The sequence below is a fragment of the Mirounga angustirostris genome, unplaced genomic scaffold, assembly GCF_029215605.1.
Source record: "Mirounga angustirostris isolate CCGP_5_RB_7025 unplaced genomic scaffold, mMirAng1.0.hap1 SCAF_8, whole genome shotgun sequence".
In the NCBI taxonomy this organism is placed as follows: Eukaryota; Metazoa; Chordata; class Mammalia; order Carnivora; family Phocidae; genus Mirounga; species Mirounga angustirostris.
Genome location: NW_026991716.1, coordinates 92,756,363 through 92,783,852, shown reverse-complemented (window position 1 = coordinate 92,783,852; position 27,490 = coordinate 92,756,363). Strand labels below are relative to the sequence as shown.

The following is a 27,490-nucleotide window of genomic DNA, read 5'->3' as shown; positions in this document are numbered from 1 at the left end:
GCATGATACTAATTTAAAAATATACCAATAAGAAATTTGAAAGCATCTTTAAAGTTGAAGAGAGTTTTACGAGCTATTTTTAAGAGTGTAAAATTGGGCAATATATCTTTCATTATTAACAAGGGTTTGTTTGTTTATTTATTTGAGAGCGCAAGAGAGAGCAGGAGCAAGGGAGGGGGGAAGGGCAGAGGGAGAGGGAGAAGCTTCAGGGGAGCCCAAGGCAGGGCTGGATCCTAGGACTCAGGGATCACGACCTGACCCACTGAGCCACCCAGGCACCCCTAAAGAGGTTTTTGTTTTGTTTTGTTTTTTGTTTTAACACTTGTTTTGAGTGATGCGAAAGGGGCAGGATACTAGATATACCTGAAAAAAGAAAAGGCAACATTGCTTGAATGATAACCACATTGACTGCTTCCCTTCAGCAATGGAAGAGTAAAGAGTGGTTGGTAGGTTGTTACTTAGCGTAATGCTGTGGTTAAGAGCATGGATTCAGAAGCCTGATTGCCTGCCATAACATCCCTGTCTAGTGCGGCCTTTGACAGTTTACACAACTTGGATGTGCCTCAGTTTTCTCACACGAAACATGGAGAATACTAACACCATCTACTTAATGGAGTTGAGGATAAAATGAGCTAATATATGAGCTGTTAAGTGAAAAGCACTGCGGTTGCTGATACAGTTTTGAACGTCCTTCCGAAGAACAAGACAAGAGAGGGTGGGCACGGGCCCCTCTGCACCCCGGTGGAGGCACAGCTGCTTCTGCCTGGGCCGTACACCCGGGGGGGGGGGGGGGGGAGACCGAGGCTCAGCGGGGAGGCTGGTGATTAGACAAGGTTCAAGGACATTCCTTGGGAAAAAACCCTTTCCGCCGGGCCACGCCACCTTTCGTCTGGCTGGGAACTGAAGGAAAAGAGGGCTCAGTCCCACGCCTAGACTTTGCGTCCCACTGCGGAGTAGCGGCCTGTAGCTCCCTAAGGCCAGCTGCCCTAAGGGCCGCCCTCACGCCGGTACACTACCCCTGCCAAGGACTGGTGGACAGCTGTGAGAGGCTTCCCGGAGGAACCCGCATCTCGGCCCGGCGCCCTTCCTTCCGGGCGCGCTGGGAGCCGCGAAGAGACTTGGTAGACACCGACCCTCGTCCAGAACACAAGTATTTCTGTGCGGCACTCTGTGCTGGGCGTTGGGCATGCCCTGATGAATCAGACTGGGCCCAAGTTCCGGGGGCGAGAGCACCACTCGGCAGCCCTACACCCCAACCCAATCCCGGGAAACCCAGGTCTTCCCAACCTTGGGTGGGGAGGGGGTGTGGGAGGAGCTTAAACTTTCGCCCTACCCCTCGCCTTCCGGGGCTCACCTCCAAAGCCCCGCCCCTTCGGGGGCGTTCACGACTGCGCCGTAAAGGAGGGAACATTCTTTGCTCCTGAACGGTCCGCCTCTGTCTTTACGACAGACCGTATTCCATCTCGCCAATATGGCGTCCCCCATTTAGGAGGCGGCCGTGGTTTCTACCCAGATGGTCGGGGGCAGTGCTGAGCTCCGGCTGTTGTTTGTGTAGCCCGAAGCTCTGAAAGCTGCAGTTAAAGTGCGTTTCTGGTTACGGTTTCAGGAACTCCCCCTTCTCTGAGGGTCGGGAGTTGCCGCTTTCTTCTAGGTCCTGCAAGTTCCTCCTCTGCCCCTGTTTTTTTCCCCGCGCCACCTCCGGACATCCTCAAGTCCCTGACACTCCCAGACTCAAACTATGAGCCTTCGGCAGCTACTGTTGCGCTTGCCCCGTTATCTCGGGGTGTCGGGTTCCCCGCGTCGCTTGTGGTGGTCCCCGTCCCTCGATACCATCTCCTCGGTGGGCTCCTGGCGTGGTCAGTCCTCCAGGTCCCCGGCCCACTGGAACCAAGTCGTGTCAGATGCGGAGAAGATCGTGGGCTATCCCACGTCCTTCATGAGCCTCCGCTGCCTGCTGAGCGACGAGCTCAGCAACATCGCTATGCAGGTGCGGAAGCTGGTGGGGACTCAGCACCCTCTGCTTACCACGGCCAGGTGAGCTACTCCCTCTCCTCCTGACACACTTCGCACCCACTCGAGTCCTTTTTCCTGGCCGACACTCCCTTCCTGCCTCGCTCATACTGGCTCCAGGCTTATTTCTTTTTACGCATTCTTTTCTTAGCTCTCCTGGACATTTGATGTTGTCTCTTCTCTAGCCCACTTACCTTAACTTTTCTTCCTCCATTTGCTCAGCTGAGCGGCTAAGTGGTTTTCTTTTGAGAAACACCTATACTCTTTTCGCGTTTTTGGTTCTAAATCGTTCAGGGCGAAATCGAGTAGGGATGTAGGTTTGAGTCACTTTCTAGAAATGGTCTTTTAAAAATGGGATAGATTGATTTCGGTTCCGCACTGTTCCAGTGGTCGCCTCCAGAAAAAAATGGAGAGGGGGAGATATGCTGAAGGTAGACCGTTCTTTCCAACGAATATCGCAGGCTTAAAGTAGGAATCTATCCAGTCAGTAGTCACTATCCTCCTGGGATTTTTATCACTTATTCTGGACTACTACTATGAAACTTGTCGTTAGGATTTAAGATCACAACTTATGCTTCCAGTAAAAAAATAAAAAAAACCTTTATTTGTAAATAATTTCAAGCATACTGAAAAGTTGCAAGAACAAAAATAGTACAAAGAGAACACCTGCATGCCTTATAATCAGATTCACCTATTCTACACATATATACATACTATTTACATGTATATGTAAAATACACACATTTTTAATGAATCATTTGAGAGTAGATTGCATACATCATGGTCCTTTATGCCTAAATACTTCATCGTGTATTTCCTAAGCATAGGAATATTCTTTATAGTAATCAATTTAAACACATTTACTATTGATACAATACTCTTATTAATCTACCATTGATATTCCAGTTTTGTTAATTGACCAAGAAATGTCCTTTATAGTATTCTTTCCTCTCTAGTACAAGATCCAGCCTAGGATCACATATTACAGTTAGTTGTCATGTCTCTTTAATCTCCTTCAATTGGGAACATTTCCACAGCTCTTCTTTGCTTTTGTGAGTAGAGCTGTAGTTCTCAGATGGGGCAGTTTTGCCCCCTAGAGAACATTTTGGTGCTATATGGAGATGTCATACCTGGGGCATGCTCGAGAGAGGGGATGCTGTTAAACACCCTATAATGCCCAGCACAGCCCCTACAATGAAGAATTACGGGCCTCCCAATGTCAATAGTACCAAGGTGGAGAAACCCTAGGCAGAAATTATCTTTTTTTTCACGTTTTCCTTTAAAAAAAAATTTATTTTTTTATTAGAGAACACGAGCAGAGGGAGGGGCAGAGGGAAAGTGAGAGGGAGAAGCAGAATCCCCGCTGAGCAGGAAGCCAGATGTGGGGCTCCATCCCAGGACCCTGGGATCATGACCTGAGCTGAAGGCAGATGCTTAACCCACTGAGCCACCCGGGCGCCCCCCGTTTTCCTTTTTTTTAATTAAACTTTTATTTTGAGGTAATTATAGATTCACATGCTGTTGGAAGAAATAATACAGAAGATCCAGTGTACCCTTTACCCGGTTTCTCCCAATGGTAGCATCTTGCACACCTATAATGCAGTATCACAAGTAGATTATTGATATTGATATAGTCAAGATGCAGAACATATCTATCACTACAGGATCCCGTATGTTGTCCTTTTATGTAGCCACCCCCACTTCCCTTGCTCTCCCCCTTGCTATAATTTGTTGAGACACCTGTCATTTTTTATTACTACAGAAGTGACCAAATAGCAATAATAAAGTGATTTTACTTGTTGGCATTGTTTCCAGTATCAGGCATGCCGTCTTAATGAGTGGGCTAAACTTCTCCTGTAGCTGGAATGTTCTCTTTTGATTTTAGATGATATACACTCAAAAACCGCATGTACTTATATGTTTTAAAGCTTAGTAATGAAACTAAAGAGCTTACCATCCAACTTAAAAACTCTAACTACCAATCCTTTTGAAACTGTCTGTACTCCCCAGTCCATGTTCCTGAACCCCAATGTGCTGGATTTTGTGTTTATTTTTCCTTTTTAAAAGTTATATTGGTGTTTCTCTAAATAATAACGTGTTAAATTTTGCTCACTTTTGAAATTTATAAATATGGTAGCTTATTGCTTGTAGTCTGCTATGCTTACTTTTTTATCCATAATTGTTTGTATTTATCACAAGATTCGTCCATGTCGTGTTTAATTGTACTTCATTAGTTTTTCACTGGTACATGAAATCCTATTGTGCGAATATGCCATAGCCTTCTTTCAATCAGCATTTAGGTGGTTTGCATTTTTGTGTTATGAAAAATGCTGTTGTGAATGTGCTTGCACATGTCTCCAGGTGTATTTGTCTTGAGAGAATCGATGGAGGAGGAGTGTATGCACGTGTTCAATTTTAGTAAATAATAGCAAATTGTTTTCCAAAGTGATTGTACCAGCTGACACTCTCATGAGCAATGTCTGAGTCCAGATTACTCCATGTTCTCATAGCACTAGAACCTTAAAAAAAAACAAGGTTAGAAAAAAAAAAAAAAAAGAAGGAGGAATCATTCTACTGTATTGATACAATACTCTTGATATCAATTTCATTGATCAAGACAGTGTGGTATCGGCAGAGGAATAGACAGATCAATGGAACAGAATAGAGAACCCAGAAATAAATAGATCAACACAAATATGCCCAATTGATTTTTGACAGAGGTGCAAAAGCAATTCAATGGAGGGAGAATAGTCTTTTCAACAAGGTGCTGGAATGATTGACATCACCAGCAAAAAAATGAACCCTGACCTAAGCCTCACACCTTAAAAAAAGGAAAAAAAAAAGGAGAATGGATACCTGTGAGATCAATGTAAAACGAATTTGAATGTGAAATGTAAAACTATGTAACTTTTAGAAGAAAACATAGGAAAACCTCTCCAGGATCTGGGGCTAGATAAACAGTTACTAGACATAACTCCAAAACCCCATTTCATAAGAGAAAAAAATCAGGAATTCGACTTCATCAAAATTTAAGTCTTTGCTCTGTAAAAGACCATCTTAATAGAATGGAAAGATTAGCCAGAGATTAGGAGAAAATATTTGCAAATCAAATATCTGAAGGGCTTCTTTCCAGAATATGTAAAGAACTCTCTAAAGTCAGTGGTAAGAAAGTAAACAATACAATTAGAAAAGGAGCAAAAAGAGCCTGTAAAGATGACAAGTAAGTATATGAAAAGGTGGCAGGTAAGCATATGTAACATTAGCTATTAGAAAAATGTAAATTAAAACCATGATGGGAACTGCTGCTTACCTACTGGACAGGCTAAAATGTTAAGTACTGACAATCTGAAGTCCTTGTGAAGATGCAGAGAAAGGAAACGAGATTTCTTTCAACATTGCTGATGGGAATGTAAAAATGGTACAGCCACACTGAGAAACAGCTTGGCAGTTCCTTATAAAATTAAACATACACTTCCCATACAACCCAACAATCGTACTCCAGAGAATTTACTCCAGAGAAGTAGAAACTTACGTCAAAACCTATACACAAATGTTAATAGCAACTTTATATGTAATAGCCCCAAACTGGAAATAACCCAAATGTCATTCAGTGATGAATTGTTGAACAAATGGTGTTGCAGCAATGCAATGAAGCCCTGCTCAACAATGAAAATAACTGAACTATTTATTCATACAACAATTTGAATGAATCTGGAAAGAATTATGGTGAACGGAGTAAGTCAATCCACACTACTGGTGGGAATGTAAAAAGCCACTACAGAGTACAGTATGGTGGTTCCTCAGAAAAAATTAAAGAATTACCTTGTGATCCAACAATTTCACTTTTGGGTATTTAGCCCAAAAAATTGAAAGCAGAGTCTGAAAGAGATATCTGTTCACCCATGTTCATGGCAGCATGATTTGCAGTAGCCTAGAGGTGGAAGCAACCCAGATGTCCATCAGTAGGTGAATGGATAAACAAAATATTGTGTACATATAATGGAATATTATTCAGCCTTAAAAAGGAAATTCTGGAACATAATGTTAAGTCAAATGAGCCAACCACAAGAAGACAGATATTATATGATTCCATTGATATGAGGTATCTAGAATAGTCACAATCAGAGAAAGTAAAATGGTGGTTGCCAGGGGCTGAAAGGAGGGGGAAATGGGAAGTTGTCATTTAAAGGGTATAGATTTTCAGTTTTGTAAGATGAAAAAGTTGTGGAGATTGGTTGCACAACATTGTGACTATACTGAACTGTACACTTAAAAATGGTTAAGATGGTAAATTTTATGTGTGTTTTACCACAAAGAAAAAGTCAATCTCAGAAGTTTATATATTGTTGGAAAGGAAGAATTTCCTCTGCCCTTCAAGGTCCTTCTAGCTTGTCTAAGAATCAAAATGACATGAGGCAGATTAACAGGAGAAGATCAAATTTAATAGCATATGTATGGGGAATCCACATAGACATGAAATTCCAAAGAAATGAAGCATGGAGAGGGGTGGGGGTCTGGATATTACTAAGGGGGAGAAAGATAATGATTAGCACTAAGGTGAAAGGAGATGTTTGGAAAACAAATGTTGCCCTATTATAGTCAGATAAGTTTCTTAGGTAAAGAGGAATCTCTGTTAATAGCTCTCTTCCTGGTATGAGCATGCAGTTGAGGGGGAGGTAAAGAGTTCTCCCTTGATCTGCTGGGTTTCGATTGCTTTTAACTCAAAATAATGTTCATGCCAAAGTAGCCAATCTTGGGACAGCCTGCCCTTGGCCCCTACAATATCATATGATTCCATTTATACAACATTCTCAAAGTGACAAAACTATGGAGATGAAGAACAGATTAATGCTTGCTAGAGTCAGGGACACTGTGGGGAGCCGGGAGGGTGTAAATACAAAGAGGTATTTTGTGGTGATGGAATATTTCAGTATCTTGATTTTGATAGCGGTTACATGAATCTATACATAAGATAAAGGTGCTTAGAACTATGTACACCTATACATACAAATGAATACAGGCTAAGAAAAATGCTGAAAATGGAATAAGGCTGTAGTTTGTTTTTTTTTAAGATTTATTTATTTATTTGAGAGCGAGCGAGCAGGGAGATGGGGCAGAGGGAGAGAATCCAAGCAGACTCCATGCTGAGCGCAGAGCCCAATGTGGGGCTCGATCTCACAGTCTATGAGATCATGACCTGAGCCAAAACCAAGTCATTCACTTAACTGACTGAACCACCCAGGCTCCCTAGGTCTGTAGTTTTGTTAACACTAATGTACCAGTGTTAATTTTTGGTTTTCATACTGTATTACAGCTGAATACTGAGGAAAGCCAGATGAAGGATACGTAGACGCTATACTATTTTTGAACTTTCTGTGAGTCTGTAATTATTCCATTATTTTAAAAAGTTGAGAAGAGTCACTTTGAATTGAGAGAGAGAATGAATAAGTGAATGAACCAACAAACAGTAGGCCTGGGAGAGAGGAGACCTGCATGTTCTAGTTTTCTCTCTGTCAGTAGGTAACATTATGACCCTAGACAAGTTATTCCATGTTTTCTGGGCTTTAGTTTCTTAAGCAGTGAAGTAAGGACTTTGAATAAATGATTTCCAAAGGTGCTGCCATTTCTAGACTAGTATAGATATTAGTGTTGTAATTGAATATGGCAGGTAAGGGAGCTAATGTCGTTTCTCAAACAGGGAGTGAGCAGATTGGATGCAATGTGGTAACACAAATCTATAGTCCTTTTCCTACTATTTAAAAATCCTAAAGGCTCAGAAAACAGAATGTTTTTTCAGGCTCATAAATCTGACCTGAGCTGATGTGAGATTATTTACAGTCTTTCTGTATTCCACTTAATGTGAATATTCATGCATTTTGCTGCAGAAATATTCATGTGTTTGATTACAGGCTGCTGCCCCAGATCCTGCTGGAGCGCTGCGTAAATGCACTTTCCTAAAATTAGAAAAATTTTGAATTGGTTTCAGGGACTTGGGATGAGGGATTGCGGACCTGTCCAAGCTGGACAGTGGGCTGTAGGATGGAGTAGAAGCCCAGGTATGCGATGTAGATTGGTAATGTGGTGGAGGTTGAAAGTAGCAACAGTGCATCAAACCCTCACTTCTTCACAACTTGTACCCTATGGTTCATTATTATCTTGCTGATTAAATGTGATTATCCACTTGTGCAAAATATATATTTTTTATTTTTAATCATTTAAATTTCTGTATAAATCATTACAGATCTCCCCTACTACCTGAAAGTAGAGCATTCCTATGAAACCTTCCATAAGCCAAAATGGCATCAAGCAAAAGAAGCAATTACCATTAATTTATATGGAAAATTTTTTGAGTATTCCCAGACCCAAAAAATAATCTCCCTTAGGCTTTTTTTGATATCTTACGACACGTCTTGCTAACAAATGCACAAAATAAATCGAGATAAAGCACAGATGCTCACAGACACAGTTCAAAGCCACGGCACCTTGATGCTGAGCTGGTGAGTGTAGTTCCCAGGGAGGGAGCTTGGCGGTACCACTCTCACTGCTCGGGGTGCACCCTGCCTCCATAAGGGCTCACTGCAAAACAAACACTGAACGCTAGTTTTGCTTTTTGCCTTTTTTCATAAAAGTGAAAATCCTCTTTGTATTTCTTTTGGTTAGTGAAAATGTACTAACGTATGTCTTTTGTAAAGCAAAGTGCCTTTAACGTGAACTTTTGAAAGGCAGGGGTACCTGTATTACTTCGTTTGAAGTACTTTTAGTTTTATATATACCTACTGTCAAGAACTTAAACGCTCTTAATAATCAAATGGAGGATACTTTATTGTTTCTAAGGTAATGATATACTTTTTTCGTACAGAATTAAATTTTTGTTGTTTATACATAGTTGATTTCACTGAGCAATATGGCCTTATTTGTTTTCATTGATTACTGTTGACACATTTGGCTTTTAGGATTAAATTTTTGTTTAAATACTCTGTCTTTTTACTTTTGTCTTGATCTCTATTGCACATTTAGATAGATAGGATTAATTTAGTATGCAATTAGCGGTCACAGATTATGACATTTCATCTCTCTCTAAGGGGATGTTGATTCCTTAGCAGAGACTTTTTGTTCCTAACTGAGTTCACTACAGTTACTTGGCTACCTATAAAACCTTACTAGTCTTTTCTGCATGTTAAAATTCTTCAGAGATCTTTGAATTTATTATTAGAAATTTAATTTTAGTCTCTTCCATGTTTATAAAAGACCCTTTCTAGATTCAGTTCTGTAATTACTGACTGAAAACCTGCATTACTTATGAAGGACTTTTTTTTTTTTGGATGACTAGGAGAAAATTAAAAATTTTAATTCATTCCACAAATATTTGAGGTGCTCTTGGCATGGAATGTACAAACAAGAATAAGACACAGTTGCTTCCCTTCAGGAATTCATCAGAGACGGTATAGTGAGCATGAGCTCTAGAATCAGACTGTTTAGATTTATATCCTGTCTCTACCACTACCAAGCTATGTGATCTCAGGTGATTTCCTTAACCTCTTTGTGTTTTAGTTTCCTCATTTGTAAAATGAGGATAATAATAGTACCTATATTTTAGGGTTTTATGAAGATTAAATGGGTAAATATAGGTAAAGTGCTTAGAACAGTATCTGGCACATAGAAAGTATCCAAATGTTAGCAATTTTCATTATTGAAATTCATTTTAGTGGGGAGATGTGCTAATAGTGAGAGTACGTTGGGATAAATGCTATAGTATGTGTGAACAATATGCTGTAGAGACAGAGAGGGATCAAACAAATCTCTACAGAAAATTGAAGACTTTTACAAAGATGAAATGACCTAAGAGTTGGGTCATGTTGGATGAAAAGGAAATGACCAAGGCAGGAAAATAAATTAAAGCAGAAGAAGTTGCTTAGCCAGGGGTAGGGAAGTTAGTAGTTTGGTGTGGGCTGAACGTGGGATGGGATGAGACAAAAAGGATAGGTTGAACATATATGTCTGCTTCTGCCAAGACAGAGTAACCAATGCTAAACTTTACCTTCCACTGTAAACATATAGAAAACTGGGCCAAAAATATGAAACAATTGTATTCTTGGAGTACGAGGCAGTACAGGATTGTGATTTCTATGAAAGGGAAAACCGATGAGGTGAAAACTTTCACTCTGGCTTTGTGCTGGGAGGTATTTTCCAAATAGCAACACAGAGAAGGGAACTCAAGCAGAGGATGGTGATATTGGTGAATTTGAGACAGATCAGATTTTGGGGAAGTGAATGCAGCTGGAAATTGTGGGGCAGAATACAGAAGAGGAGGGAGTATATAGAGAAAGGTTCCAGAAATCTGAGGTGCCCACTTGAGTCTGTTGTTGGAGTATAAACAGCACATGCATAGGGTGAAAATCCATGAGGCTGGGGAGCTATAAGCTTTACAGTCCTCAGAGTTCTCACAGAATTGGGAGGCATTTGAGTTCTAACTGGACATTATGGAAAGACTTTGTTGAATAGCCGGGCACTCAGTGGAGACCCCAGACAATTATGCCTTAGTAATAGGAATAAACCAATTTTAGAGTCCAGCCTGCTCTAGAACCTCCCTAACAAAGCTAAATAGCAAGTCTCAAAAAGATCAAGCCGTCCCAAAAGTAATTGAACTGCCAGCCAAATCACACCAAAACTCTTAAAAGGAAGACTATAAAATCCAGACACTCAACAGCACAATGTAACAATATCCAATATCCAATATCCAATTAAAACTTACAGGACATTTCAAGAAGCAGGAAAATATGACACATACCAGGAGAAAAATCAGTCAGTAGAAACAGATCCATAAGACACAGATGATGGAATCAGCAAAGACTTATTATAAATATGCTCAAGTTTTTATTTTTATTTGTTTTAACTTTAAAAACATTTTTTAATTTAAATTCAATTAACATATAATGTATTATTGGTTTCAGAGGTACAGGTCTGTGATTCATCAGTCTTATATAATACCCAGTGCTTGTTACATCACATGCCGTCTTTAATGTAGATCACCCAGTTATCCCATCCCACCATCCCACTCCCCTCTAGCAACCCTCAGTTTGTTTCCTATGATTAAGAATCTCTTACGGTTTCTCTCCGTCTCTGGTTTTATCTTGTTTTATTTTTTCCTCTCTTCCCCTATGACCCTCTGTTTCGTTTCTTAAATTCCACATATCAGTGAGATCATATGATAATTGTCTTTCTCTGGATTGACTTGTTTTGCTTAGCATAATACCCTCTAGTTCCACCCACGTTGTTGCAGGTGGCAAGATTTCTTTTTTTATGGCTGTGTTAATATTCCATTGTATATATATAACCACATCTTCTTTACCCATCTGTTGATGAACATCTGGGCTCTTTCCATAGTTTGGCTATAGTGGACATTGCTGCTATAAACACTGGGGTGCAGGTGCCTCTTTGAATCACTACATTTGTATCTTTGGGGTAAATACCTGTAGTGCAATTGCTGGGTCATAGGGTAGCTCTATTTTCAACTTTTTGAGGAACCTCCATACTGTTTTCCAGAGTGGCTGCACCAGCTTGCATTCCCACCAACAGTGTAGGAGGGTTCCTATGCTCAAGTTTTTAAAAGAAAACATGAATAATGATAGAAGTGATAGAAAAAATATATACCAAGAGTAATATCTGTAACTGAAAGTTCAATATGTAAAAGGAAAAAAATTACCTGGATTGGCTGAACAGCAGATTAGACCCTAAGAAGAAAAGATAAGTGAACTGAAGCCATAGCAATAGGTACCCTTCTCAATCTGATATAGAGGGGCACCTGGGTGGCTCAGTCGTTGGGCGTCTGCCTTGCGCTCAGGTCATGATCCCAGGGTCCTGGGATCGAGCCCTGCATGGGACTCCCTGCTCCACGGGAAGCCTGCTTCTCCCTCTCCCACTGCCCCCCGCTTGCGTTCCCTCTCTCTCGCTGTGTCTCTCTCTGTCAAATAAATAAATAAAATCTTTAAAAAAAAATTCTTAAAAATCTGATATAGAGGGTCCATGAAAAATAATACCTAATATTCTTAATAGTGGAAGACTGAATGTTTTCTAGGACAGGACTCAAGGAGATTCTCCTTATCTCTTCTGTTTAAAATTTTACCAGAAGTTCTAGCCAGTCAAGAAAAATAATTTAAAGGCATATTGGATTAGAAAAGAAAAGCAAGTCTTAATTACTAAATTACATCACATGCTAAGAGATCCCTAAGAATTTACAAAAAAGCTACTAGAATTGATAAGTGAGTATAGCAAGCATAAAGCATATAATGTCAAAATATACAAACCAATTGTGTTTGCTTATGTCAGCAATGAACAGTTGGGAACATGGATTTGCAAAATGTTTGCAATAGTATCAAAAACATGAAATGCTGAGGGATAAATTTTAACAAAATATATACAAGGTCTGTACATTCAGAGCTATAAAACACTGATGAGGAAATCAAAGATGACCTAAATATACCCTGTTCATGGATTGGAAGAGTTAATACTATTAAAATGTCAGTTCTTTCCAAATTCATCTGTAGATTTAGCATAATCCCAATCAAAATTTCTACAGATGATTTTTTGTCAAAATTGATAAGCTGATTCTAAAATTAATCTGTGATTGCAAAGATCCACAATAGCTAAAACAATTTTGAAAAATAACCCTGTAATGCTAGCATTACATGGTTTTAAAACTTCCTAGATAGCTATAATAAGCAAAACTGTGAGGGATTGGTATACAGACAGACGTATACATCACTATAACTGAATATAGTTCTGAAATGGACCCACATGTATCTATGGTAATCCATATTTTGAACAAGGTAGCAAGGCAGTTCAGTGGGCAAAGGATAGTATTTCAACAAATGGTGCTGGGGCAAAAACCTCATGCCATAAAGAACAGTGACCCTGAAATGGATCCTATACCTAAACGTGAAAGCTAAAATTTGAAAATTCTAAAAGAAAATACAGGAAAAAAATTGTGACTATGAAGTAAGCAGAGAATTTTTAGAAAGCATGAAGTGTAAAAGAAAAAATTATAAAAGAAAAACTAGAGTTCATTGAAATTTAAAACTGCACTTTTAAAAATGCTGTTAAGAAAATAAAATGCCAATGGGGCACTTGGGTGGCTTAGTTGTTGAGCGTCCAACTCTTGATTTAGGCTCAGGTCATGATCTCATGGGTTGTGGGCTCGAGCCCCTCCTTGGGCTCCACGCTCAGTGGGAAGTGTGCTTGAAGACACTCTCCCTCTGCCCCTCCTCTTGCTCTTGCGCGTGCGTGTTCTCTCCCTCTCAATAGATAGATGATAGATAGATAGATAGATAGATAGATAGATAGATAGATAGAAAAGAAAACAGCAAGCCACAGAGTGGGAGAAAATATACACATGTCTGACAAAGGGCTGGAACATACAAAGAAGTCTTACAACTCAAGAGGACAACCAGTTCAAAAATTGGAAAAGATTTGGACATTTTACAAAAGAAGTTACCTAGCCAATTAGTACGTGAAAACATGCTTAACATCATTAGTCACCTGAAAATGCAAAGTAAAGCCAGAATGAGATGTCACTGCATACAAACAAGAACGGCTAACTTTAGGAAGTCTGAGCATAATAAATGTTGGTGAGAATGTGGAACAGCTGGAACTGTCCTGTACTGCTAATGGGACTGTAAAATGGTACAACCACTGTGAAGAACTATTTGGTCTTTTTTTTAAAAAGTTAAGTGTACCCCTTGTACCTTATAATTCAGCAGTTCCACTCCTGGGTATTGAAATGGTAGGGAATGGAAACAAATGTGCAGTCAGAGATTTCAACACAATTATTCAGAGCAGTTTTATTTACTGTAGCCATAAACCAGAAACAATCTAAATGTCTAAGGTGAGTGGAATGTCCTTCAGAAAGAAAAATGAATTGATTAATGAGTCACTCAGTAACATGGATGGATCTCAAGAACACTATGCTGAGTGAAAGAAGCCAGGTACAAAGGAGTGCATACTGTATGATTTCATTTACATGGAAAATCTAGAATAGGTAAAATTACAGTAACAGGAAGCATCTACTTTGGTTGTTTGCTTGGGGCCATAAAGGGGAACAAAGGAAATTTTAGGTTGCTAGAAATATATCATATCTTTATTGTGGTGGTGGTTACGTAGGTGTATACATTTGGCAAAACATTTTACTGTACACTTAAAATGGATACGTTTTATTGTTAGTGAATGTTATCAAATGTGTCATTTTTATTGCTAAAGGGTGTTCCTTTGCATGGATATAAGCAATTTGTTTATCTGTTCACCTTAAATGAACATTTTGATTGTTTCTGGCTTTTGGCTACTGTAAATAAAACTGCTGTGAATTAAAGTGTTTTAAAAATAAAAGAAAGGAAAAGCAGCTAGATTTTGAGGAGCTTCTTTATGTAGTGTTAAGATCTAATTTTATTTTGAGGTCATCGGAGACCACTAAGGTTAAGCAGTAGAGAAGACTGGAATAGATATGTCTTTTGAAAGCTGACTTTTGCAGCTGTGAAGGTTGTGGGTTGCAGAAAAGAAAAACTGGAGGCAGGAAGACCTGGGAGAAGCTTGCTATAATCTCTTCATTTCTCCCCCTGCCCAGCTTTATTGAGGTGAATGGTCAAGTAAAATTATATATATTGAAAGTGTACAGCATGATTATTTGATATATGTATACATTGTGGAATGATTACCTCACACAGTTACCTTTGTGTGTGTGCCGATGTGTGTGGTAAGAATGCTCAAGATCTGCTCTCATAGATTTCAAGTATCCAACAAAGTGTTATTAACTAGAGTCACCATGCTGTACATTAGATCCTCAGTATTTATTTTCTTATAACTGAAAGCTTATACCCTTTGACCAGCATCTCCCCATTTTTCCTACCCCCAGTACCTGGTAATCATCATTCTACTGTCTTTTTATGTGGGTTGAGTTTGACACCCCCCCCTTTTCCCCCTTTTTTTCAGATTCCACTTCTCATAAGTGAGATCATACAGTATTTGTCTTTCTCTGTCTGGTTTATTTTATTTAGCATAATGTCCTCTGGGTTCATCCATGTTTTTGCAAATGGCAGGATTTCCTTCTTTCTCATGATTGAATAATATTCCACTGTGTATGTGTGTATTTGTATATCACATATTCATTATCATTTATCAGTCGATGAATTGTTCCCATATCTTGGCTTAAGTTGTTCCCATATCTTGGCTATCATGAATAATGCTGAACGTGGGAGTGTAAATAATACTTCAAGGCAATGTTTTCATTTCCTTCAGATAGATACCTAGAAGTGGGATTTCTGGATCTTGTGATAGTTCTATTTTTAATTTTTTCAGGACCCTCCATATTGTTTTCCATAATGGCTGTACCAATTGACATTCCCATCAATAGTGCACAAGAGTTTCCTTTTCTCCTCATTCTCGCCAACACTTACTATCTCTTGTCTTTCATTAAAAGTCATCCTAACAGGTGTGAAGTGATATCTCATTGTAGTTTTGACTTACATTTCCCTAATGATTAGTGTTGAACACCTTTTCATGTACTTGATCGCCATCTCTGTTTTCTTTGGAAAAATGTCTTTTCAGGTCCTCTGCCCATATTTTCATTGGATTATTGTTATTATGATTTTGCTATTGAGATATATGTTTTGCAAATATTTTCTCCCATTCTGTAGTTATCTTTTCATTGTGTTGATTGTTTCCTTTGCTGTACAGAAGCTTTCAGTTTGATGTAGTATTACTTGTTTATTTTTTGTTTTGTTGCCTTTGTTTTTAGTGTCATATTCAACAAATCATTCCTAAGACCAATGTCAAGGAGTTTTTCTTTATTTTCTTTTGGAGTTTTACAGTTTCAGGTGTTACATATAAGTCTAAAATCTGCTTCAAGTTCATTTTTGTGAATGGTGTAAGATAGGGGTCCAGTTTCATTCTTCCATTCATTTCTTCTTTCAGCAGCTGGTCAAGTGTGTCCCCTAGTGGCCAGGTACTGTGCTTATTACCAGGGGATTCAAAGAACACAAGGCACTGGACCACATCTCCCCTACCCCTCAAAATTTATATTCAAATAAGGGAAATAGATGCATAAAACAATAAGTGTAATAAAATGCTACACATGTTGGACAAAGTATTTTCAAATAAAATGAAGACACAAAGAATAGAGGGGTCCACTAGGCAGGGGGCTAATGAATCAAGAATGCTCAATGAGATGACTTGAATTAAATATTGAAAATTGAGATGTTCTTGGTGATAAAGGAATGATGAGGGTAGGGTATACACTTGGGCACTGGTGGTGGAGGTGAATTATAAAAAATGGATTTAAGGTACATTTGCAAAGTGGAGTTGACAGGACTTGGTAATTTTGAGATTAAGAGAACAGAGTTGAAGTCAGCTGAATAATTGAGTATGTTGAGATACCATTAATTGGTACCTCCTGGCACACAGGAGGAGAAGCATGTTTGGGTACAGAGTATAGGGGGAAATTTTGTAGATTTATTGAACTTGAAGTGTTTGTGGCATGTGGAGATGTCCAAAATGCTTTTAGAATGGATCCAGTGCTCCTAATGGAAGTAGACACGAGCTAGAGTTGGAGGGTAAGATTTGAAGCCGTAGGGATTTATGATCTTTTAGGAAGGGGTATAGAATAACGTTAGTGTTGTTTGGTTGCAAAGAAAGAAATTGATTTTGGATTACTTAAGCAAATATAAGAAATTTATTGGAAGGACACTAGATGGATCACAGTTTCAAAGGGGGAGTTAAGAAAATCAGGCCTTAGGAAGAATGGAAACTGGGGGAGCTCTTAAGGGTTATCAGAAGCATGAATTTAGGGACAATTTCTCTGCACTGTTGCACTGTTCTCTGCATTGACAGCACTGTGGTCAGGAAGTTTTGGCTCTGGCTGCCGTTTATCCTCATAGGGCTCCTTAAAGCTCAAACTCCTGTGAGGGAGGATTAATTTGGCCTTTCTTTCATCTTATAACTATTGTAGATAGTTTCTTTACTGGCAAACTGTGTACTGTTAGTAGCCCTGCCTGGGTCATTGGCCTCTCCTTTAGTCAGTTAGGGGCTAACTACTATATTTCAGACCAGCTCAGACCTCATAGAATAAGGGAAAGGAATTTCCTTAAAGGAAAGTGAAGTGTTATGAGACAAAGGGAGAATAGGTTCTGGGCAGGACACCCCCCTTAATACTGAGCTTAGTGGCCACCTGAAGCCATAGGTGCAGGTTGAAGGGTAGGTGGCATGTAGCAGGGTACAGTTCACTCTTAGGGAGTATAAATGATCTGATAGGCAATGTAATTGTGCCTTCAGATCCCATTTGGGCCTGCACCTGTTTTTCTTGATGATGGCCTGCTGGCATTGAGAATTAAATGCATCCAATAACGATTAATGTTGAGGTACTAGATTGCATGGTCATATTATATTGTTCTGTTCAGTTTTCACCAGTCTACTAGGAAAAAGCCAGGAGCTTTTTCTCAAAAGGAAATAGTTCCTTCATTTGCTTGCTGAAAGGGCCATGGCCTTGTTCCAAAACTGTGGGGGGCTGTGATGTATTAATTGGGGCTTTTTTACTGGTTCAACACAACATTACTGTAGGTGGAGGCATCTTTTGACTTGTCTATGCAGTCATGAAGTTGTGGGGGGAGGAGGGTGGTATGTACACCTGTTATTCAAGCAAGGGGTTCCCCACCCAGAACTTGTTGCCCTTTTGTCTTTGTCTCATATCAACATCTCACCTTTCCTTTAGAAATTTGAGAAATTTCCCCTAGAAATGCAGTGATTTTGACAAGGAAATCGAATTCATTCAGCTTCTACTTTGTACTTTTTACTGTAATATTCCTTCCTCCTGAGCCAGGGAGCCACTGTGGGAGTCTGTCAGGTTGTGGGAATATCTGAAAAGTAGGATGTGTTCGGGTCTCACAATGACTACTCTGAGAAGAGGCTGAGTTAGAACTCCATCTGTCTGCGTGACTCATAAATCGTCAGTCTGACTCGTGGACCAGTGGTATTCTTAATTCCTAAGAATTAATGTTAACTCAGAGCTAGTAGGTAATCATCCTCAAGGGCATTGGGTATTTCCCTTTCACCAGCTCATGATTACCTGGGTAAATGGCTAGAGATCCATTTGGGAAAAAAATCTTCCATAAGGGAATTGGCCTCCAATTCATTCAACAACTGTGGGTCTTGGATTTGGGCCAGAGGTCCTGACTCTCGAGTGTCTCACATGGGTCTCTATTCACTAGATATAGAGTTGTTTGCTTGTTTGTTTAAATCAAAACAGATCTTAGTGGGATGGCACTTAATTTGAATTCTTGGGTCTGACTAATGAAATACAGACAGGGATTTCTGCCTATCACAACAAAGCCTGAGATTACCTAATATTACCCTGCCGCCTGTTAGGATCACCATGTCCACTGTGCTTCTGGCAGTTAACAGCTACCACCCGGACCCACCCAACCTTCCCTGAGCTGCTCCCATCACTTTCTGAGTTTAGGGAGTCCATGTCAGTTGTAGTTTTTCCACCCAAGTCCTTAGCCCTAGCAAGAGCCATTCGAGCGGTTAGTAATGATTGTAGTGGGCCCCTCACCAATCCTTTTCTGGTGTCAAGAGTGAAGGGAGAATCTTCTGGGCCCCGTTCGGAGACACAGTAAGAGCACTATGTTATATGAATAAAAGTTTATAGTTTGAATAGAGAAAAGTGGTGAGAGAATAACGTCTTTACACCATGGGCTTCCCTTTTTCCAAAGAACCTACCAGGACCATCAAGAACCGTTTTCATATTGGGAATTGCAGCTTAGTTTTGGTCAAGTACCATCATCTGTCATAGTAAATTAATGACAATTTGACTAAGTTTTGTACTCAATTTGTAATTTTATTTATTTTAGTTATATAAGAACTCTAACCATACAGTGTTTATAATTTTTATATTTATACATCTATAAATAATATTTTAATACAAATCACTTAAGGCAATAATGGATGACTGAATTTTTATCCTTTAAAAATGTTCCATGTATTACTCAAGGATTGGGCCCAGTTAGTAAGGATGAATTGATCATAGGTTTTGAAGTGCTGTAATACTTAACTCTTTGTGCTTAGATTCTAATCAATTAAGATTCAGATACCCACATCTCTCTCTTCTCATATTGCTCATTACCACTGTATTGCCAACTGCATTCCATCAATACTGTTGTATTCTATAATTATCCCTTCTTTATCCTTTTGCAGGAGTCAGAATTTTCGTGTGTGTGTGTGTGTGTGTATGTGTAACACCTTAGAGGACCTTTAGTTACCAAAAAATATTCATCTGTGCTTGTGGTTTGAAGAGTTGAATGAATGTTTTTCTAAAAATAGCTGCCTTGGAGTAGGTTTTTAAAATGGGCACTAGATGTTAACCATTCAGATAGTTGTTTCTGATTTAATACTTACATGAAGTTCTAGATGCAAATCTTTAGTTCATGGAGTGCAGCTGCATTTGCTTTCCTTCCTATGACTCACCAAAGCTTACTCAAAACCTTTCATTTTTTTCTATTTTTGTATACTGAAACTTCATTTTAACAAATACTTAAAAGTAGTTTTAAAAATTACCATTCTTTTGGAATCTCCTTGGAAGTTTATTTCATTTGCTCCAAAGATTTTTTTTTTTAAGCAAACTGAATTGATTTTATTTCCAGAGTTGTGAGGCTAGAGATAGGTCTAGTAAGTATTATACCATACTCTAAAAACTTAACAGTAGTGTTTTGAATTTTTCAAACATTGATAATTTGCATGAACATATTCTGTATAACATTTAATAATTATAGGGGCTTTGTTCCAGGTGCTTTCTATATCTTAAATTGTTAAATATCAACAAGTAAATGAAATTTATTTTATACTCAAAATAGAAATGGCTTCACAAATCTGCTTCACCATTTCTCTCTAACTTGAGGTTATTTCTTTTTTGTTGCTATATACTTAAAAGGATTGTCATTTATTTTCACAGGACTAATATAGTATATACAAAGCTTTTATTAAAAGCATTTTTATGTAGTACTATTAATTTTTAAGTATTATATATTTTTCTCACATACTTTTTGTTCTGTAGTATCCATGATTAAACACAAGAGTGACAATAGAGTGTGTATGATACAAGTTTGTGAGTACATAGAAAGGAGCTCCAGAAACGAGCATCTAAGAAATTGGTAGTCCTGGCCTTAGAATTTTATATAAAATTATATAAAGCTATTTTATTTTATTAAAGATTTATTTATTTATTTTAGAGAGAGAGAGAGAAAGCATGAGCGGGAAGGGCAGAGGGAGGGAGGGGAGAGAGAATCTCAAGCAGATGCCGTGCTGAGTGCAGAGCCCGACATGGGGCTTGATCCCAGGACCTTGAGCTGAGATCATGACCTCAACCTCAGTTGGATGCTTAACTGACTGTGCAACCCTGACTTTAGAATTTTAATCTAAATTTAAAAGTACTCCTGCATTTACCTGGTCCACCTAGGAAAAAACTGGGGTGGAGTTTGAAAAATATGCTGCACTATACAAATAAATATAAGGTAGAAGTGGAGTCTTAGAACTGTTATCATGAGAAATAGTAGCAGGTGAAGCTGTGTGGTGTAGTGGAAAAAACATAGTTTTGGAACATGACTGAACTGGATTCAGCCCTGGCTTATGTCATTTATTAGCTGCTGTTTGGGCATGTTAACTACTCAGCCCCTCTGTTTTCTCATCAGCAACATTGGGAATAATAATAGCTATCTTGTTGTGAGTCTTGAATGAAAGACTTAGGTGACAACATAGTTTTATTTCTCCCTCCCTAACTGGAGAATAGGAAATATCCTTGGCAAAAATAAACATCCTTTCTGAAGCAAAATATAGATTAATTTTGCATTGAGTTTATTATATTTCATTAATGAATTGCCAGTAAAATAGGATTGACTAATGGGTTAGGAGTTTGAAGGAACTAGTGGTTGCTGATTAACATGTGGCTCTGAATTAGATTTTAGAATTCTTGAAGTTGGTTTAGTATACAGGAGTTCAGAATATGAATATAATTGGCCGCTGTGGATGGGTTACAAACCCAGGCAAAGTAGAAAATAGGGAGCCGAGGGTCTCTTAGATGAGTGGGAATAATATCTGTCAAGAGGTTTTGTAATCTCTAAGTCATTTTAACAATGAATAAGGTACTTTCACTTTTTTTTAAGATTTTATTTATTTGACAGAGAGATAGCGAGAGAGGGAACACAAGCAGGGGCAGAGGGAGAAGCAGGCTTCCTGCCAAGCAGGGAGCCCGATGCGGGGCTCAATCCCAGGACCCTGGGATCATGACCTGAGCCAAAGGCAGACGCTTAACGACTGAGCCACCCAGGTGTCCTGGTGCTTTCACTTTTTTACTCTTGGCCAAGATTAAAGGAGAAGCATCTGGGAGTGATAGATCTCCCAGAATTCTCCAGTATACTCCTCTCCATGGGTAAATTGGCTGCTGTTTGTTTAAGCAGGCATTGCTGCTACTGGAACCATGGGAGCACTTAGATGTCCCAGTAGTTAGGGGGGCTAAGACAAATGTTTAGATATGGTGATGCCCAGTCTAGTTTTATGGATTATAAGCAAGGTGCCTGGCTCTTTATATGCCTGTCAAATCTCGAAATCTCACTGAATGGCAGGTTGATAAGTTTCCTGCAGATAGGTAAATTCTAACCATCTGTGATAACGGAGTCACAGACCCCTTAGTGGCTTCCCATGTTCTGTAGGATACAGTGTGGCCTGTGTGTGGCAAAACACTCCGTCCTTTCTAGTCACTTCGGCCACTCTCTCCACTTCCACCCTAAGCTGTAGCCATAGGAAGTAAACCATCCACATTCATATCTGGTAAACATTGCTTAACTCGGACTTTACTCAAGTATTAGCCTTTTTGATAAGTATTCTGTGATTTCTCCAGTTTAAATTGCTCATTCCTCCAGCTTCCTGTCTCTTCTAAAAATCAGAAGATATGACACCATTGAGTTTTCATTCTCCATGGGTCTTGATCAGCTGGTGTCAAGTGGTGGCTGCTTCCTTTAGACTGGGCATATGTTGTACATTTTAAATATATATAAGTATATTAAGTATATATATAAATATATACATAAGTATAAGTCAATTATTCCTCAGTAAAGCTGGGAGAAAAAAGATTGGGCATATGTTCTTCAGTTTGCCATTTGAGATGCATCAGTTACAGCTGACAGCTTCATGGATTAATTGACCTATTTGGATCCTTTATTTGGGCCTCTGATTTCCATATAAGTGTTTCTAAGACTATGATCTTTTTGAAAGAGATGACTTTGTCTTTATATTCCTATTGCCCAGCATATACTTGACACATATAAAGCCTTCAATAAGTACTCACAGAATTTAATTGAATGAGTAAAACCTTTCCCAACCAGAGAGACTTTGCCTTTTCCCTCACCTTTGCTTGAGTCATTACTTAAATGCACTTAAATTGTAGCAGGATTGATTAAGATTAGGTGGGGCAAGTTTTCCTGGCTATAACATTTGTAGGGATGGATTAGAGAGATGCTATTGAGTCTTTTTATTTTGAAATCTTCACAGGACTGGCATACACCTTCTTGAAGACACCAAGAAGAGTAGTATAAAGTTCCTTCTGAGGCTGTGCAATGCACTACTGAGTGATCAGAATGCTTCAGAAGATTTTGACTATATGTAATATATAGAATGAAAATATATTAGCTTTCAGAACTGCCCAGAAACGGAATTCTCGCTCTTTTCCATTCTTGCTTTTTGCCCCTTGCCGTGCCAGCCATGTGCCCCCTGCGCCCCTCGCGGCCATGCCTCGCAGAATTGAAGAAATCAAGGACTTTATGCTCACGGCCAGGTGAACAGAATCTGTCAAGATCAAGAAAAATAAGGATAATGTGAAGTTTAAAGTTCAATGCAGCAGATACCTTTATACCTTGGTCATCACAAAGAGAAGGCAGAGAAACTGAAGCAGTCCCTGCCCCCAGGTTTGGCAATGAAGGAGCATCAATGAAACTGGCACACTGATTTGAACTGTATTAAAATTTTAAAAATTCTAATATATATGTATATATATTAGCTTTCAGATAGTATAGATTTAGGATTTGAAAACAAATTCTAATCGGCAGGTGTACAACTTCTGCAAAATATGAAGAATTTGTTATTCCATAATTTGCTCCTCTATCAAAAACAGCTGTCTACAAATAGTGCTTCATACTGTTGGCAAGTTCATTACAATGCAGGAAGCAAGTTCTGTTTCATATGATTGTGCTTTGTAAAAATAATTTAGGTGTAAGCTATCCGCAAACCTTTTTTTTTTTTTTAGTAACAACCCTATCTAAATCCTCATATTTTGGCATTACACACGAGTGTCGTAAGTTTAAATTCTGGAACATCAGGCAGAAATATAAGAAAGGGCTCATTTAGGATGGAATGGCAAATGTTCTAATTGGGAGAGTCCTCATTTTGATTTCTGCCCTCCTGCCCCACCTGTTAACCAAAAACCAGAGCAAAACATCTGGAGTTATTTAGGCAGTATAAATATTCTTAAAAGAATGGACCCCTAATCATAAAGCCTTTCTGGCACTGAAGGATGTTTTTGGATAGAATTCACATGATTGGTAAAAATATCTTTGAATTCGTAAGGGCTCACGCAAGTCGAGAGTGCAGAGTTTGGGAGTATGGTGGGCTGAGGCTGATGGAATTCATCATAGGCTTTTATCGGAAAGCAGTCTGTTAGTGCACAGGGGTTACTCTCTCGACTTTTCCCTTAGAATAGTTTCCAAGAAAGGTAGCTTATTTCCTGTTAAAATGATGGTTGTTTCACTTTGAAAGAAATGTGCCATAGGTATAAATTTAGTTTTATTCTCCTTTAACGTGTTTAAACAAGTTTTGCTGCAGGGAGACAAAGAGAAAACAATTCCCTTTAAAGCCCCTGTCTTCAGCCTCTGCTTTGTAGTTCTGTCCATAAGACAGAAGGTAGGCAGGAGGAATGATAGCTAAGCATTGAAAAAAACCACACACACATTAGTGTCAATTAAGGAGGGGAATTGAAAGGTATAGTTGTGTTGCAGTTAGTCAACCAATATTTATTGACCATCAACTGTGTATTAAAACACAATGACAGGTTTGTTGAGATAAAAAGGGTTTCTATACTCCAAGGACATAGAATATTCTTGAGGAACCTAGTTGTAAATCTGTGAAGTTCAAGTGATAATGTAAGATAAAAATAATTTCATCATAATTGTTAGTAATTGCCAAATGGAAGATTTAGTTAAGTGTTACAGGAGTTCAGGTCAGGGATAGACCACTGTGGGCTGACTAAACCGGAGGGTTCTGTGGAAGAATTTGAGCAGCTGCTTGAAGAATGGGTAGAATTTGGATTGATGGAAAATAGGAGGAAGATAATTTTGCCCTTCCCTTTCACTAGAATACCATGTGGAATTCAGGAAGAGTAGAGTTAGTATCATGTTAATTTTGGGTAAAAATCAGCAGTTAACCATGTGGGAGAACTTTAATGAACCTGAGAAAACCTCTTGATGATTTCAGCATATTATGTTTCCTTAATTCAGGCCTATAAAACAAAAACAAAACATTTTTAAGACATTGGAAGGCATAGAGAAATGATGCCATCCAGAATATTCACTGTGAAAGCATCAGAATTTATATCATTAGACTTGGACATTTCAAGCAGTTTCACTGAGGGAAAGAACATACACAAAGGAGCCATGTGTCTCCACTTGAGAAACCTTGACTTTGAACTGCACAGAAAGCTCGGGTAACTCCAAAGCATCAAATAAGCTTTCACAGATTCTGATCTTCATACAAATTACCAATATAAAGAGGAAACTGTTTTCTGTATGTCTTCTTTCTTATCCTCAGAACTAAAGTGATTATATTTTTCTCAAGATCAAGTTAAGATATTCTTTTCCTTCTATTTTCTTTTCCCTTGTTCCTGTTCATCTTTCCTTTACTATATATTTATTGTAGAGTACTCTTGTGAGTGCATTTTAATAAATTATCTATTTAAAAATTCTAAATCTGTACTCATTGCTATTTACAGCTAGATATAATAGAGATGTAGAGGTTATCAAATTTAGGGTGAATGGGCATATACAGCCCTTGGGTTGCATGGATTTTTTTTTTTCCCAAAGATTTTGTTTATAATTTGACAGAAAGAGACACAGTGAGAGGGAACACAAGCAGGGGGTGAGGGAGAGGGAGAAGCAGGCTTCCCATCGAGCAGAGAGCCCGATGCAGGGCTCGATCCCAGGACCCTGGGATCATGACCTGAGCCGAAGGCAGATGCGTAACAACTGAGCCATCCAGGTGCCCCTGCATGGATTTTTTTTTTAAAGGAAATCTGGTCAAATTTTGTTTGTTTTTAGGCTGGAAATGAATGGTGTCTCTTCAGGAACCTGGAGAAATCATAAAGAAAAAGCAAATGTTTCTGTATCAGAGAGGGTAGTTTTATTTTTTTCTGGGAGACTAAAACAAGTAGGTTTTTAACATTATTGTATATAAAAATCTCTAGTTGAAAAGAGCCTTCTTTATTCTTTAGTATGTGTTACTTAATTTTAAAAATTAATCTCATTTTTATTTAGAACATGTCACTGTTAGACAGTATAGAAATTTATTTAAAAAGTACCCAGAATCTTACCATCTAGAGATAGCTAGATAGCCTGCAAGACTATAAAAATGAGTTTGTCCATGTGTGTATTTTGTTTATATAGCAATATATAGAGGATTGCTTTTAATGTTCAGTGAACATAATTTTTAACAACCACCTTGTATTCCTTGTACGGATATACCATAATTCACTATCCTGTTTTGTTGGATATTTTTCCCCCTAAATTTGATATAATGTCTTTTCCTAGCCCTAGGTCCCAAAGATGTTCTCCTATGTTTTCTTCTACAAGTGTTAGTGTACATGTTAAATACGTGCAGTTTATTGTATGCCAATTACACCTCAGTAAAGCTGCTTAAATTAAAAACAAAATTTAAAAATAAAAGTTTTATAGTTTCATGCTTTACATTTAAATCCGTGATCCATTTTGCATTTGTTTTTGTGTATAGCATGAATTCTAAGTCAAAGTTCTTTTTTTCTCCCCCTGTCTGTGAATATCCAGTTATTTCAGCACAATTTGTTGAAAAGACTACCCCTCGCTCCACCAAACTGCTCTTGCACCTCTGTCAGAATCAGTTGGTGTATTTGTAATGACCCATTTCTGGGTTCTCTGTTTCATTGATCTTTGCTTCTATTCTTCTGCCAATATGACACTGTCTTGATTTTGATGGCTACGTGGTGAGCCTTAAAATCAGATAAAGTGATTCCTCCTACTTTAGTCTTCTTTTGCATAATTATTTTAGAATAAACTTATTTATATCTGTCATAGTTGTTGTGATGGTGGCAGCAAAGCCTGGCACCGCTCCAGACTGCCTGTGTGCGGGACTAGCTATGGCTGAGGCCAGTAGAAGGTGACAGTACGTGGTTGCGGTGAGCTTCTGAACCCCAACTGAGCACACGATGGGAGGAAGAATTTTTTAGGGAATAGGAAATGGTTCCTAATGTTAAACAGACATGACATCATTTAACATTATTTTTGTAGAAAATATTCCTTTCATGGTATCAATAAGACTATTACATAGCATTTAAAATGGCATTATCTTGCTTGAAAGCAAAGGTGTAGATGGCTATGGCTAAGTACTCAAGGACCCTTCTGTTGTTGTTTTCATTTTATCCACTGTTGTCAGGGACTTGGGTTTAGGTTTCTACAGCAACCACAGTCTGGACTACATAATACCAACACTTTGTGTGCATGTGGTGTTAACGCCAATGCCTTATACACTACATGTGGCAGAGTTGCAGTTGCTATGGAGATCAATCTTTGGACACACTTGGTTGATAACGATGTCTCTCATTTGTGGATTTTCCTGCTGAAAGAATATGAAGTGGTGCTATGAGTTGACCGAGAGGTGCATGAGACTTGATCAGTAATTCCTCTATAGCTGAGAATATCACATTTGAAAGCCTTAAGTTACACATTTGCTCACAAACATACTGAAGTGTCTGTGTGTGTGTTTAATAATATATGGCTTGATCCCTGGAAAGTGGAGTGAAAATATGGCTTCAGAGAACACGTTATCAGAGGAACTTGGCTAGTCAACACCATTTAAAGAATATACTATAAAAAATTCAAAGACCAGATATCTTACGTTGTTTTAGTAGTCATAATAAAGTCAATTGTCAGTAGAAAAGGGAAGGACACACAATTCTTCTTGCGAACTACTCTAATTTGAATATGGGGCCTTGGGTAGCAGCTAAGAACCTTTTTCCTGGAGCATCGTTTCTCTGAAGAGTCCTTTGAACTCCAGAAATGAGAAACATTGAAGAAGTAGAAGAAATGATTTTATTATTATTTTTTTTAATTTTTAATTTTTATTTATTTATTTATTTAAGAAATGATTTTATTTTTTC

General features: G+C 38.5%; 1 protein-coding gene and 1 pseudogene across 11 annotated transcripts in view; both read left to right on the top strand.

The window, feature by feature from the left end:
- The first annotated feature begins 1,435 nt into the window (after positions 1-1,435).
- PDSS2 (decaprenyl diphosphate synthase subunit 2) overlaps positions 1,436-27,490 on the top strand; it is a 278,138-nt gene continuing 252,083 nt past the window's right edge. For 3 of the 11 annotated variants that reach the window (XR_010413718.1, XM_064597946.1, XM_045865263.3), the window contains exon 1: positions 1,444-2,034. Coding sequence is in view for 8 of the 11 variants with exons in the window: in XM_064597946.1 (XP_064454016.1) it covers positions 1,739-2,034 (296 nt within the window). In the remaining 3 variants the exon portion in view is untranslated. Of the gene's footprint in view, positions 2,035-27,490 lie in introns of all 11 variants that reach the window. The other 8 variants (XM_064597943.1, XM_064597945.1, XR_010413719.1 and 5 more) reach the window with 6 other exon arrangements.
- LOC135365589 (large ribosomal subunit protein eL38-like) lies at positions 19,712-25,008 on the top strand (annotated as a pseudogene).